This window comes from Ascaphus truei, chromosome 9 (assembly GCF_040206685.1).
Source record: "Ascaphus truei isolate aAscTru1 chromosome 9, aAscTru1.hap1, whole genome shotgun sequence".
Classification (NCBI taxonomy): domain Eukaryota; kingdom Metazoa; phylum Chordata; class Amphibia; order Anura; family Ascaphidae; genus Ascaphus; species Ascaphus truei.
Window position 1 is genome coordinate 8261811 of NC_134491.1, and position 16023 is coordinate 8277833.

Here is a 16023-nt window from a genome sequence, read left to right on the forward strand (position 1 = left end):
TGGGGGTTGGGGAGAGGAGATGAGAATAATCTACTTGAGATTGTCACATATGATATCATACATGTCGATATAATGTTGAAATATTTATGTATTTGTATTCACATTTGTATTGTATACTGTTTTAAAGTTTGTTTTTTTCCTTGTGATTTTGATTACATCAGGCAGGGGGGGGACCGACAAATATCATGGATGAAAGGAGGGCTCGGCATAAAAAGTTTGCTCACCCCTGACTTAACATACACGAGTCGGTAGCAGTGTATGTTCTACTTACCGGAGGATGTAGGCTTGATGGGAGGCAGGACACATGTGGATAACACGCGTTATGTCCTTCAAAGCATTGTGCAAATCATTTATCTGTGGGAGACAAAACATAGCTAAAACTTTTCCAACTCGTAGTATTTAACTGCACATGATCAGTTTTAGGAATCACTGTAGGATGATGGAGTGCATGTTTTTAACTGGATTGATGAGAAGGTTATAACTGCCACTTTTGATTATTTTTAATTGTTTTAATTCTTTATTTATAATCCACATTTTTATAACAGTGAACATACAACACAGTATAATACACTACAACAGCGGTGCGCAAAGTGGGGGTGCTAGATTCTCTGGGGGGGCACAGGTGTTACAGAGGCCCCACGCTTCCCGAAGGCATTTAAAATAAATGCCGGGGATCGCGTGAGGCCCCTGTAACTGGTTTACTTACCTTGGTTCCAACGACGACACTCCATGGCAACCGGCGCGGGGTCAAACGTTCTTTAATAAATCTTTGATAAAGTGCCTTTCGGCAGGAAACGCATCAGAGTTCCTTTTTTGTTCTGTTATTTGTACTCAGGCTTCATGCCTAAATAAATAGCCTATTTTGTAACCTGCCTCCAGCCCAATTCTCTGCAGTGCTCAGCCTTGATTGTTTAGTTTTTCTATGCCTTTGCAGTGTTGTAATATAGGTCCTTGGATTTTTAAATTATTAATACAAATAAATGTATTAATTTTACTTTGGAGCGTAGCAATATACTGCTGGAGACTTAAACGGGGATAGTCTGGAACAGATACATAAGTCTCGGCAGTATATTCATTTTAATATAGTTAACTCTACCTATCCACGAGATAATACTCTTATTCCATCTCTTTAACTAATTTTCTATTACTTTTTTACTTTTGCTAATCTATATAATTGAAAACGTTGTATGTTTGCTGTTCTTATGGGCAATCTGATTGCTCCGTCGGTCTGTCACTTAGCCTCTGGCCAATCAGATTGGTCCGTGGTCTGGCCCCGCCCCCGCACGCCTCTCATTGGCTTGCTTGCTTCTCTGACCTCACCCAACCACATTCACAGCCACACCAGCCAGTAACACAGCCTCCTCCCGCCCCCCAACACTCATAGCAGCCACAGAGCCAGGAAGGCTAAAACGTGAGGAGTGTGCACTCACACCAGCGCTGGATGAATTTAACATCATGGGGAGAGCCCCCCCTCACAGACTGGAGGGAGCCAGAGACAGCACAGGCAAGAGACTCCAACTGACTGCACTGTGTGTCACTGTGTGTGTGTGTGTGTGTGTGTGTGTGTGTGTGTGTGTGTGTGTGTGTGTGTGTGTGTGTGTGTGTGTGTGTGTGTGTGAGAGAGTGTGTGTGTGTGTGTGTGTGTGGGACAGTGTGTGTGTTTGTGTGTGTGTCTGTGTGTGTGGGACACTTTGTGTGTGTGTGTCTCACTGTGTGCTGCGCAGGGGGGGGGCAGAGCTGCGCAGGGGGGGGACAGAGCAGCGCAGGGGGGGGGACAGAGCTGCGCAGGGGGGGACCAGAGCTGCTCAGGGGACGACGACGACCGGAGCAGCGCAGGGGGGGATATGACCTGAGCTGCGCAGGGGGGGGTGGGAAGACCGCAGCTGCGCAGGGGGGGGAGCAGAAAGAGAGGGGGGAGCGGAGAAAGACGGGAGGCGGAGAAAGAGATGGGGGGAGTGGAGAGAGGAGGGAGCGGGAAATTTTAATCCTGAGCAACTTCTGGGGTATAATTGGCCTGGAACAGATCATCTACTCTTGGAGTTATATTTGTACCCAAATATTTTATACTTCTATTCTTCCATTCGAAAGGGAAATGTTCTTTTACTTGTGTAACACGTGTCCCCCCCCCCCAACCTCACTTAGAGGCCAGTGTATGGGAAAGGAGCGCATTACCTCGCTGTTTGGTGCTTCACCTGTTGGTTCGCAGGAGGTCTGAGTGGTCTGCTAGATGTTATGAGACTGTACAGGACTGGCTCTTACAGGATTCTGGTTCATCTTGGTGTTATCAGCGCCCCCAGTAGCGATGGCTGCCACAAGTGTAGGCATCAGCACCCATCACTACACACATATCTTCTCTCAGCCCAGGAACTGACACCTTAGGCTGAGGTATAATTGCAGGATCTTTATTCAGTATCAATCAGCTTAGCAGCATACTCTTCTGCATACGCCCCAGGACTTCTGGATGGTCCTTTTACTTCCACTGCTCCAGGTGGTCTTGACTAGCCAGCCAAGTGAACAAGCTTACCCCGCAATGGGGAAGACTCACAGTTCCCACCATCACTTCTCCCTCCCTCACCCTAGCCAGGGATCAGGGAGGGACACACTCCTACATCCTCTCTCTCCAAGGTGGAGAGGAAGACTGCTTACCTCCTCACTCCATGAGGAGCTGAGAGGAACTGCCACTAACTTTAGCCTACTCCCCTTCGAAAGTTCTGGAAAGGGCGGGCTCATGGATTGTACCCACCTACAAGGGGCTGTACACAGGCCATGAGACACCACCTACCTTCCTTCACTTTCTGGGGAAGCAGGAAGGGGGGTCAAGGGCTCACAGATTAACCTGCTAATGCCTGGATCTTAACAGGACTTACATAGCAGATACACTATGTGGGGAGAAACAGGTACGGCTGGACATACCCTGTTACATCTGGGCCGCCAACTCTGCTGAAAGATTTATATTAAGAGCCTCTGTTTTTGTTAGGTTGATTTTGAAATTAGATGCCAAGCTATATCTACCCAGAACACCCATTATATTTGGTAGCGAGACCAGTGGGTTGGTTATTATCAGAAGAATATCATCTGCATATAATGCGATCTTATGTTCTTTCTCACCTATTTTAACTCCCGTAATATCTGGATGATTCCTTATTGATTCTGCTAACGGCTCCATTATTAGGGCAAAAATCAAAGGTGACAACGGGCATCCCTGTCTCGTACCATTAAGTATTTTAAATGAGTTTGAGACCTGTCCATTTACCTTGACCTTTGCCGATGGGTTACTATATAGTGCCTTTACGTACTGTTTAAACATATCACCCGTTCCTATACGCTCCAACATCTTAAACATAAAATTCCACTGCACTCTATCGAATGCCTTTTCTGCATCTATAGACCGTATCATAGTTGGAGTCTGTTTTTTATTAACCTGATTCAATATATTTGTAATTCGCCTAGTGTTATCTGTGGCATCTCTTTTTGGTATAAATCCTGTTTGGTCCCTCTTTACCAGTTACGGTAGATATTTATTAAGTCTATTTGCTAATATTTTGGCAAGGATTTTGCCATCTACATTTATGAGCGATATTGGACGGTAACTTGCACAGTTGAATTTGTCCTTGCCTGTTTTAGGGATAACTGCTATATGAGCTTCTGACATATACTGGGAAAGGTTTCCCGTATCTCTCAATGTGCTAAACATTCTTTGAATATATAATATCAGGGAATTAGCAAAGGTCTTATAATAAGTATGCGCAAGCCATCAAGCCCCGGGCTTTTCCCGTTGGGTAGGTCTTTTATTTACCTTTTTTCTAGCTCATCCCATGTTATAATCGCATCTAGTTTAGCTCTCGCCTCGGGTGTGATTGTTTTAGTTTGAATATCCTTCATAAATATTTCTATATCCTCCTCTATATGCTCCCTTTTCCTATTCTGCATGGCTCCTATATTACTGTATATAACTTCTCGTAGAACAGCCTAAACTCCTCTTTAATAACTTTTGGGTCCTGTGACACTACTCCATCCTGTTTCCGAATTTTACTGATATTAAATTGGCTCGGTTTCTGTTTGAACTAGTTGGCCAGCAACCTATCCATCTTATTACCTTTCTCATAATACTTATGTTTACGCCAAATCAGCGACTTTTCTATTTTTTGGGTTGCTAACAAATTACATTTTCCTCTGAGTGTTATCAGTTCTGCTAGTATCTTCTTATCAGCTGCCCTCTTATGTTTTATTTCAAGGTCTTGGTACTTTGGATTATTTAAGTGTTTAGCAAAAAAGAAAATGAAGCTGGCACAGTGTATAAACAACAGGTATGGCAGGATGTGCTTGTGCAACAGCAGATCTGATATTGTGTACAAATGCCAAGCTATTAATGTGAGCGAAGGGGAGACTGCTACAGACATTATATGTAAATGATAGCTTGCCAAGTCATTGTAAGGAATCCGCTCCTGGCTTTGATTATAGCTTTTGCAGACTTCTGCGTTTGCAAAAGCTTCCTCTGGCAATCAATGGCACATGTGCTGCCTCTCATTGCAGCTTCTGCCATGTGCTTCATCATTGGAGGAATACTCACACACCCTCCTCCTGTGATTGGATCTCCGCCCTTTATATCCTGGGCTTTGGCACTGAAACAGTGCCGAGCATAAATTCCTACCCTGGACGTTACTGTCTCTGCCACAAGCCACCCTGGCTTGCATCCTGGTGTACTAACCTTTCTGGTTATTGCCCCTAGTTCCTGAGGCCGCCTGCTAGTTCCATGCGGGGGCCCGTTCCTGACTTCTCTGCTGAAGCGTTGTTTCCTGAGGCCGCTTGCTAGTTCCATGCGGGGGCCCGTTCCTGACTTCTCTGCTGAAGCATTGTTTCCTGAGGCCGCCTGCTAGTTCCATGCGGGGGCCCGTTCCTGACTTCTGTGCTGAAGCGTTGGTTTCCCGACGCTGCCCTGCGGTGTACTTCTGCCAGCCTGCTGTCTCCCCTTGCTGAGACCGGCGTCATGGGCCGAGGCCGTTCCTCACGAAGAGGCCACTCCGGCGCTTACGCTCCTAAGCTGAAGCGGGGAACTCCTGACTACCTGTTGCCGAACTCCTGCTTGAATAACGACGATGCTGCCTTCTCCAATCCTGACCCTGCTACGTACGACTACGAACTGCGCACTCCGGATCAGTCTGCGCGGACTAAGGGCGGTGATTATATAACCCCACCTCAGCCCCGCGGTCCGGTCCCGGTTTGTGGCGAGCACAATCGTAACAGTCATATAAGTGTGTATTACGTGGGTGGCTGTATTTGTACTGCTTATTACAGAGGTTTTGACGTGGTATACTATATATGTATATAAGTACATTTTTGCAGGGGCTAGTAAGGTGCGTAAATGGAAGACTTCAAAGACTTTAAAGGAACATCTATATGTGTGCTGGCAAGTGACATTTTCATATCAAATACAGATCTTGTCTCATCCATTCTGTTCTAAATTTAGATTTAGAATTCAGATAAGAGGATCGGTGCTAGCTACTTCTCTAGGGCACTGCTTGCGACGCGTTTGCTTATCCAGATTTGGTATTTACTGATATTATATAAATATATGGGGCTGGGGTTAAAATGCAGGGGGACAAAGTAGAAGAAGTATGAAACATTAACACCATGAACCAGATTGACTTAATAGTGCTAAGCTTTCACGCACCAAAAAGCTCATTCAAGTAAATAAGCCCTAAGGTGTGTTAAGGTTTTGAACCGTTTAATACATTGACATCTATGCATCAAGGCAACAAATTTATGCATTTCCATCCTATACCTTGTGCATATTATGCATTGAGCTTCTTCACACACGGGTACACTTCAATCAATTACTTTTTGCTGTCAGCAAACAGTATATATGTGTATATTTGTTAATATATATATTTTTATTTATTTATTTATATATATATATATATATATATATATATATATATATATGTGATAAAAAATCACTGGCACTCCAATAGAAATTCAATAATGAATAGGTGCATGTCCCATATAAATAATAAAAGTATACATTACCGCATAGCAGCAAAAAGGGAGACAGCACTCAGGTGAATGAAAATAAATGTATTAAATACAGCACATAACTCCAACGTTTCGATCCCACAGGGGGATCTTCCTCAGGGTGGTGCAACAGACACAGGACAGTGAGTGACTTATATACCCCAACACCCAAGTGACATAAACATCTCCACATCATCAGAAAGCATCATCATCGGGCGACAAAACAGCTGTGCATAATACAATCTAATTAGATCATGCTCCAACTCCATGTCTGTACTCCTATTGGGGAATCCAAGTCACATGATCAAACCCAAGCTGTCAGTGTCATTGCATGTAAACAAACTGATGCTGCATCAGCAGGCCCGGTTTTCAAGGCAACAACATGTGTGCTCAACTCTTTAAAGGCAGCAGACACCGGTGGTTGTCATGTGTACTGCACGTGTATAGATACACCACTGCAAATGTGTATGTGCTGTAGCAGTGATGAATTTACTTCTAAACAGCACCTAAGAATAACAGATACTGGCATGCGTATATCAGTAGAATCCTATGACAGATGGAACCCGCTGTAATCCCAGTCGGGTAACCCATAATAAACCTGTCGGCGTCACATGCTGCTTGGATATACATAGGTTGCTAGTTAACCCCTAGTATACCAGTACTGCTAAAGACACAAAGTGCGATCAAATAAAGGAACATACTGTCTGTAGAACTACATAAATATACAATATACGGACCTGCAAAAATGTGGAATAAAAAACACCCAATACACAGTGAGGGTAAAGTGAAGAGAACCGGGAGGGGAAAATAAAATCAATGGAAGAAGCTGAACGACAAGAATATACAAGCTGTAGTAAAATATACTGTATAATAAATGCCTTTTACATAATCATTTTGAACTACGCTGATCCATGTATACATACAGTTGATGTTGAACAGTAATAATTACAAAAAATTACAAAAAACAACCCAAGTTCATGTCCTCATTCAGGCCTTTGGGGGCCATAGAATCCAGTCTGTGAATCATCCTCGCCTCAAGCTGGAGCAAAAGCCTGTGTCTATTTCCTCCCCTGGTTGGAGTATGGGCTTGTACAACGGGCATACAACGAAAGGTGGCTAAGCTGTGCTGTTTAAGCTTAAAGTGCCTTGCCACTGGTAACAGCTTAAGATCATCAGAATTGGTGGGGTCAGCAAGGGCCTTGCGTATTGTGGAACGATGCATTGCTATTCGTTCCTTAAGCATACGCGATGTCTTGCCCACGTAAAGAAGCCCACAGGGGCATTTGATAATGTAGACTACAAATTTTGAGTCACAATTGAGAAAATCCACAATTTTAATTGGATAACCTTTATGCGGATGCATAAAAGTGTTGCCCAGCATTAAATACTGGCAATTTACACAACCTCTACACTTGTGCACCCCCGGAGCTTTTGTTAGCCAGGTCGTTTTCGCTGCATATTTATCCACTGGGTCCGCCTTTATGAGGTAATCCCCCACATTCCGACCCCGCCGATAGCAAAAGAGGGGTGGGGACTCAAAATGTTTTCCGATACGTTTATCATTCGCCAAAATGTGCCAGTTTTGCTTTATACTGCGTTGTATCTGGCTTGAGGCAGTACTATATGTTGTTACTATGTGAAACCGATCATTTTCAATGGTTGTCACCGTAGGTTTCAGTAGATCACCCCTTGTTGGTAAACGTGTTTTGGCTAATGCTTGATCAATTTCTGTCCGATCGTAGCCCCTCTCTCTGAAGCGATCTGCCATTTTCTGTAAAGCTGCTTCAACATGCGTAGGATCGCTTGTAATTCTCCGTACCCGGAGCATTTGTGAAAAGGGGAGTCCCCTCTTTAGAGGGGGAGGGTGATGACTCTGAGCGTCTAAGAGAGTATTCTTATCTGTGTCCTTTGTATGTATTCTAGTACACAATACATTATTTTCCTTGTATACCACGGTATCCAGGAACACTATATTAGTGGCACTGTACTGGTACGTGAAGCGTATGTTTGATGGTATGAGATTCACATAATGAATAAATTCCAACAGATCATGTTCGCCCCCACCCCACAGGAGGAACACATCATCGATGAATCTAGCATAATATAAAATAGACTCAGCGTGTGGAGAATCATGTAGAAGGTGTGTCTGCTCATATGTGTCCATATAGATATTCGCATAAGATGGGGCCATATTAGACCCCATAGCAGTTCCCATGAGTTGGAGATAGTACGTCCGTTCGAATCTGAAGTAATTCTTATGTAATATAAGATCTATGAGAGTCATAAGGAACTCTGATGGAGGACCATCTCCTCGGCCGGTACTGTGTAGATGGCTCCTGACAGCTTCCATCCCCTCCTGGTGGGGGATGTTAGTGTACAAGCTTGACACGTCAAGTGTCACAAGCAGGACATCTGTTAAATCCAATGTTAGTGCTGACAGTTTAGTTATGAAGTCCGTAGTATCTTTAATATATGATGACATCTGTAGGACCATAGGCTGTAGGTAAAAATCAACAAACTGTGACAGTGGGTGGCATAGTGATGACCGCGCCGAGATTATTGGTCTACCCGGCGGTGCTATGAGAGATTTATGTACCTTAGGCAAGGTGTAGAGTACAGGCATAATCGGAAAGTCAGTGGTCAAGAATTTAGCCAAATCCTCTGAGATCCAGCCATTGTTTAGTCCCATTGTGATAATTGAATCCACCTCACGCTTATATACCGCTGTAGGATCTGCGGTTAGCTTTTTATAATGGTCCTGGTGGGCGAGTTGACCCAGAATCTCATTGCGGTAATAGGAGTATGGCATTATTACAATGCCTCCCCCTTTGTCCGCAGGCTTGATGATAATTTCCCTTCTGTTGTTAAGGGATCTTAATGCCAGACGCTCACTCTTGGTGAGATTGTGATAGCTAATCTGACGGTTCATAACTCGTGGTTTAGTATTTGATTCAACCAGTCCCATGAAGGTGGAAATGCTATGATTAGTAATCTGCGGATCAAAAACACTTCTGGGTCTGAATTTCTTAGTATCCGAATAGACGCTCAATCCTCTGCCAGTGGTAGCAGACTCATCTCTCTTGCAGAAAAAGTCTTTCAATTTCAGCTGACGGTGCATCCTGTATAGGTCTACTTCCCAGTCAAAGGGCTGTTGTGCGTTAGTGGGAACAAAAGAGAGCCCTTTATGGAGTACCGCCACCTCTGCCGGGGTGAGGGTATAGTCCGATAAATTAAAGATTACCGATTCTGTGTTCTTCCCCTCGCCCCTTTCGTCTTCGACTCTCGTGGTAGAGACCTTTGATTTCCAACCGCCCCTCCGGATTGGTCCCCGGCGTCTGAATCTGGTAACGGTGGTTTCTTGCCGAGATTCTGTGGTTTTGCTAAAAAAGGTTCAGTAGTGGTGTTGTCCTGGGTGTCAGATAGGTCCGTGTCACTGGTATTATATCTTGACCCTCCAAAAGCTGCCTTTCTGGATTTGGAATAGTATCTCCTTTGCCCTGGTCTACCCTGAGTGCTGTCACTAAGCCCCAAAAGCCATTTATACACTTTGCGTTCTTTATAATCAGATTTGACCTGCTTCAACTTATCCCGTTTGCTGCTATGCGGTAATGTATACTTTTATATATATATATATATATATAGCAACTGTAAATATTACTGTATGTTCATTTGCATGTCTTAGACAGGTCTGCAACCCTGTCTTTCCCCATTGTCACCCAGCATACAGCACTTCCACTGCAGCAAGGGATTCTGGGAAATGACATGCAAATGAGCACTCAGTGCCACCTTTTGTCTCAAGCTCGTATTACACAAGCCAATGCATGCTGTTTTAAACACAGCTTTTAAACAGAGGCTGGGATGAGATGCAAAGCCATTAGACCTACTCACATACATGTTTCAACCTTGATGGGTATCATCAGTGTGAGGCTGGTCTTAATGGCTAGCAGGTTTGAGACTAGACTAGGTAATCACCACTGTCATTAAGGTTATGGTGGGTAAAAAAAAGTGACAAAAACCCTCCACAGTAAAGCATAAAGCAACTGTAAATATTACTGTATGTTCATTTGCATGTCTTAGACAGGTCTGCAACCCTGTCTTTCCCCATTGTCACCCAGCATACAGCACTTCCACTGCAGCAAGGGATTCTGGGAAATGACATGCAAATGAGCACTCAGTGCCACCTTTTGTCTCAAGCTCGTATTACACAAGCCAATCCTCAAGCCAATGCATGCTGTTTTAAACACAGCTTTTAAACAGAGGCTGGGATGAGATGCAAAGCCATTAGACCTACTCACATACATGTTTCAACCTTGATGGGTATCATCAGTGTGAGGCTGGTCTTAATGGCTAGCAGGTTTGAGACTAGACTAGGTAATCACCACTGTCATTAAGGTTATGGTGGGTAAAATAATAGTGAGATGGAGTGCGTAGATGCCCTTAGGGATCTTTTGGGTGAATCCACCCAACTTATTGACCAATTGCCATCGTCCATTAATGATCCATCTACAGGTGAAGACTGGTTAGCACTTATGGAAGAATCTCCCCTAGCAGTCATTAGACACACCACGCTCAAGTCTAGATCACTCTTTTACCCCTACCACTCAAAAGGTAGCTACATCAATACATTTTACACACTAGTACTCCGTGATTTAGAAAAATTATGTCACGAATCACCATATATCCGGAGTAACTTGAGTCAAGGTGAGAGTAGAGCTATGGAAGAGCTTAGGAGTCTTCAGACCCTGGTGATAAGACAGGCAGACAAGGGTGGGAGTATTGTACTCCAAGATCGGAAGGATTATCTCTCCGAGGCCCATAGACTCCTGTCGGACACCTAGGCCTATAAGACCCTCTCTGGTGATCCTACCCCCGTTTCAGTTGGCACTTCTTAATTTACTAAAACAAGGTTTGGAAGATTCCATCTTAAGTAAAGATGAGTTCAGATATTTGTATGTATCTCATCCTCGCTTACCCATATTTTACCATCTTCCGAAGGTGCACAAAAGTCTCCTTGACCTGCCAGGTAGACCCATCATATCAGGGGTGTCCAGATATGTGGACCACTTTTTACAGCCTTATATGGTTCAACTTAGATCTTATCTTAGAGACACCCTTCATGTCATCGACTCCATCTCCTCAATTGAATGGAAATCCACCTATAGATGGGCTACCTGTGACGTCCAATCCCTATACACGTGTATAGAACATGTTATAGGTCTTGGAGCCGTTGAACACTTTCTAACAGCTGATGTTACTCTTTTATCCAACCAGTGCAGGTTTGTTCTCACCCTCATTAATTTCATACTCCACAACAACTATTTCCTGTTTGAGGACACCTTTTATCTCCAGACCTGTGGTACGGCCATGGGTACCAGATTTGCCCCCAGCTATGCAAACCTCTTTATGGGGTTCTGGGAATCCAAATACATCTGGCCCAATGCGTGGCTGGGGGCATGTCTGGTATTCTATGGCCGCTACATAGATGATCTTGTGATCATCTGGGATGGAAATGAGGCTAGCCTTAAACAGGCAATGTACGTTTTAACAGATAATGATCTGGGATTGAAATTCACCTGGCAGAGCCATCCCAATGAAATTGTATTTCTAGATTTGGTTTTATCGGTCGACGCAAGTAACACAATCCAGACAAGAGTTTATTTTAAAGATGTTGCAGTAAACGGATACCTCCACTCGGGTAGTAACCATCATCCCAAATGGATGCAAAATATCCCTCTGAGTCAATTTAGACGGAACTGCTCAACTCTGTCTGCATTGGATGAACAGTCGCGTCGTCTGATATCACAGTTTATCAAAAAAGGATATAACTCTGAGATCATCAATGATTCTTACAATAAGGTGAGAAGGATGGACAGAAATGTCCTCCTTAACAAATCCAAAAATAGACTGTCAGATCAAGCAACCTGCACTGAGAGTAACCATCAGCTAGTTAAATATGGGGATGTTAAATTTATTACTAAATACAGTGGATATTCCAGACAGATAACTGAAGTGCTTAACCGACACTGGAATATAGTTATGTGAGATCCACATCTCAATAAACAGTTGACATCTAGGATACCTGTAATCTTCCGCAAAGCAACCAACATAAAAAATCGACTGGTCCTAGTAGGTAATGGGAACTAGTTCCCACTACAGATCTAGACAAAGGCCATATTGGTAATCACAAATGTGGTAGATCTAGGTGCCCTATGTGCAAACATCTTTTTGTGTTCTCATCTGTCCAATCCTCCTCTAATGGGTCTGTGTACCCTATTAAAAGTTCCATTCACTGCTTAACCACTCATGTGGTTTATGTCCTGTCCTGCCCTTGCAATGTTCAATACGTTGGACGTACCAATGCGATCCCTCTGTCTTAGATTCTTAGAACACAGACGTGCGATCATTAAAGGAGTTCTTAACCATAGCGTTCCACGCCACTTTCTAAATGTACATTCTAAGGATCCAGCGAGTCTAAGGATCATTGAAATCGAAAGTATCTCCAGCTCGAAACTGGGGGGAGATAGATTTAAACATCTATACATGCGTGAATCCTACTGGATTTACCAGTTAGGTACGTTGGTACCTCAGGGGTTAAACGAATGCATAGACACCAGCACTCTGGTTTAATCTCTCTCTCCAGTTCCAACAAGATTAGAACATCTCTATCTTTTTGCTCTTTCATTCTTTATTTTATCCTACAATAGATGGTAGTTATATTATGCAATATATCTATCTACAACCCTACATTAATATTGGTGTCTATATCTAGTGGTCACTTATTATATGTCTCTTCTGTCACACTCTAGACCAAGCATGTCAAACTCGCGGCCCGCGGGCCGCATGTGGCCCACAACGAGTATCTGTGCGGCCCAGCCAATGTGTCCCGGTTACGGCGTCGGTGAGGAGGATGCGACAGCTGGTAAGTATTCTCTGTGTGAGTGAATGCTGCCAGGGGATTGGATGAAGGGCCACATGGGTTTGAATGAAGGAGGCGGGGCTTAGAATGCCGGCTGGGATGCAGGGGATTGGTCGCAGTCAGGTCAGAGGAGGCCAGGGGCGGGGCTTCCACTTTGTGCAGAGCACACGGTGAGTGTGTCTCTGCCTTCCCGCTCCTGGCTCCTTTGCCTGCTGCGCGGTGTCCCCCGCCGGGTGGGCAGCCACAGGGACCCGGGGTAGAGGCGCTCACCCCCTTTGGTGCTCACCCCCTTTGGCGCTCACCCCCTATGCCGCTCACCCCCCTTGCCGCTCACCCCGTGCCCCCTTGGCGCCTCCCCACTTGCACCCTTGGCGCTCCTTTTACCCCCGGTCCGCATGGTGCGGGAGATGGGCGTGGGGGCAGGCAGTGGTGGTGCGCGATCGCTGGCGGGTGGTGGGTGCCACGGGAACCTCAAAAAGTAGACCTTTCCTCTGTCCCCCGCCCCCCCCCCCCTCCAGTCACTCACATCCGTCGCTGTACTCCACTTTGTGTGTGTGTGTGTGTGTGGGGGGGGGGGGAGTGTGTGGTGTGGGGAGTGTGTGGGGGGGGAGTGTGTGGGGGGGGGAGTGTGTGTGGGGGGGGAGTGTGTGTGGGGGGGGGAGTGTGTGTGGGGGGGGGAGTGTGTGGGGGGGGGAGTGTGTGTGGGGGGGGGAGTGTGTGGGGGGGGGGAGTGTGTGGGGGGGAGTGTGTGGGGGGGGAGTGTGTGTGTGGGGAGGAGAGTGTGTGTGTGGGGAGGGGAGTGTGTGTGTGGGGAGAGTGTGTGGGGAGGAGAGTGTGTGTGTGGGAAGGAGTGTGTGTGTGTGAGGGGGGAGTGTGTGTGTGGGGGGGGGGGGAGTGTGTGTGTGGGGGGAGTGTGTGTGTGTGTGTGTGGTGGGGGGTGTGTGTGTGGGGGGGGAGTGTGTGTGGGTGGTGGGGGGTGTGTGTGTGTGGGGGGGGAGTGTGTGTGTGGGGGGGGAATGTGTGTGGGGTGTGTGTGGGGGGGAGAGTGTGTGTGTGGGGGGGGGGAGAGTGTGTGTGTGTGGGGGGAGAGTGTGTGTGGGGGGGGAGTGTGTGTGTGGGGGGGGTGTGTGTGTGTGGGGGGCGAGTGTGTGTGTGTGTGGGGGGGGAGTGTGTGTGGTGGGGGGAGAGTGTGTGTGTGGGGGGGGAGAGTGTGTGTGTGGGGGGAGTGTGTGTGTGTGGGGGGGTGTGTGTGTGTGGGGGGCGAGTGTGTGTGTGTGTGGGGGGGGAGTATGTGTGGTGGGGGGAGAGTGTGTGTGTGGGGGGGGAGTGTGTGTGTGGGGGGGGTGTGTGTGTGGGGGGGGGAGGGAGTGTGTGTGTGTGTGGGGGGCGAGTGTGTGTGTGTGTGGGGGGGAGTGTGCGTGTGTGGGGGGGAGTGTGTGTGTGTGGTGGGGGTGTGGGGGGTGGGGGTGTGGGGGGGGAGTGTGTGTGTGGGGGGGAGTGTGTGTGTGGGGGGAGTGTGTGTGTGGGGGGGGAGTGTGTGTGTGTGGGGGGGAGTGTGTGTGTGTGTGGGGAGGGAGTGTGTGTGTGTGTGGGGGGGGGAGTGTGTGTGTGTGTGGGGGGGGGAGTGTGTGTGTGTGTGGTGGGGGGGGTGTGTGTGTGTGGGGGGGGTGGAGTGTGTGTGTGTGTGGGGGGGGGGGGAATGTGTGTGGGGTGTGTGTGGGGGTGTGTGTGTGGGGGGGAGTGTGTGTGGGGGGGAGTGTGTGTGTGTGGGGGGGAGTGTGTGTGTGGGGGGGGAGTGTGTGTGTGTGGGGGGGGGGGGTGTGTGTGGGGGGGGATGGGGGGGAGTGTGTGTGTGGGGGAGGGGGAGTGTTTGTGGGGGGGTGTGTGTGTGGGGGGGGTGTGTGTGTGTGGGGGGTGTGTGTGGGGGGGGGAGTGTGTGGGGGGGGGAGAGTGTGTGTGTGTGTGGGGGGGAGAGTGTGTGTGTGTGTGGGGGGGGTGTGGGGGGGGGGTGGGGGGGGAGGGGTGGAGTGTGTGTGGGGAGGGGGAGTGTGCGTGTGTGGGGGGGGAGTGTGTGTGTGGGGGGGAGTGTGTGTGTGTGTGGGGGGGGGTGTGTGTGTGTGGGGGGGGAGTGTGTGTGTGGGGGGGAATGTGTGTGTGTGTGGGGGGGGGTGTGGGGGGGGGGGGTGGGGGGGGAGGGGTGGAGTGTGTGTGGGGAGGGGGAGTGTGCGTGTGTGGGGGGGAGTGTGTGTGTGGGGGGGAGTGTGTGTGTGTGGTGGTGGGGGGTGTGTGTGTGTGGGGGGGGGGTGGGAGTGTGTGTGTGTGTGGGGGGGAATGTGTGTGGGTGTGTGTGGGGGGGAGTGTGTGTGTGTGGGGGGGAGTGTGTGTGTGTGGGGGGGGAGTGTGTGTGTGGGGGGGAATGTGTGTGTGTGTGGGGGGGAATGTGTGTGTGTGTGGGGGGGTGTGTGTGTGTGTGGGAGTGTGTGTGTGTGGGGGGGGGGGTGGGGGGGGAGTGTGTGTGTGGGGGAGGGGGAGTGTGTGTGGGGGGTGTGTGTGTGGGGGGGGAGAGTGTGTGTGTGTGTGGGGGGGAGAGTGTGTGTGTGTGTGGGGGGGAGAGTGTGTGTGTGTGGGGGGGGGTGTGTGGGGGGGGGAGTGTGTGTGTGGGGGAGTGTGTGTGTGTGTGTGGGGGGGGTGTGTGTGTGGGGGGGGGGAGAGTGTGTGTGTGTGGGGGGGGGAGAGTGTGTGTGGGGGTGGAGTGGGGGGGGGAGTGTGTGTGTCGGTGGGGGGGGAGTGTGTTTGGGGAGGAGTGTGTATCTGTGGCTGCGTGTGTGTGTGTATTAGTGGCTGTGTGTGTATCAGTGGCTGTGTGTGTATCAGTGGCTGTGTGTATCAGTGGCTGTGTGTGTGTGTCTGTGCAGGCCAGCAGTGACTGTGTGGGTGTCTGTGTGTCGTCAGTGTCTTTGTTGGTCTGTCTGTGTGAGTGTCTGTAGGTCAGTGGCTGTGTGCGTCTGTGCAGGTCAGAGAGAGAATAGGGGGGGGAGAAATGGAGGGGGGGGGGAGAATGGATGGGGAGACAGAGAATAGAGGGGATTGAGCGA

General features: G+C 48.0%; 1 protein-coding gene across 4 annotated transcripts in view; it reads right to left on the reverse strand.

Moving 5' to 3' along the window:
* Positions 1-16023, reverse strand: part of TTC6 (tetratricopeptide repeat domain 6) — a 230889-nt gene that overhangs the window by 93650 nt on the left and 121216 nt on the right. For all 4 annotated transcript variants that reach the window (XM_075613298.1, XM_075613300.1, XM_075613299.1 and 1 more), the window contains one exon: positions 272-354. In XM_075613298.1, coding sequence (XP_075469413.1) covers positions 272-354 — 83 coding nt within the window. The remainder of the gene's footprint in view (positions 1-271; positions 355-16023) is intronic.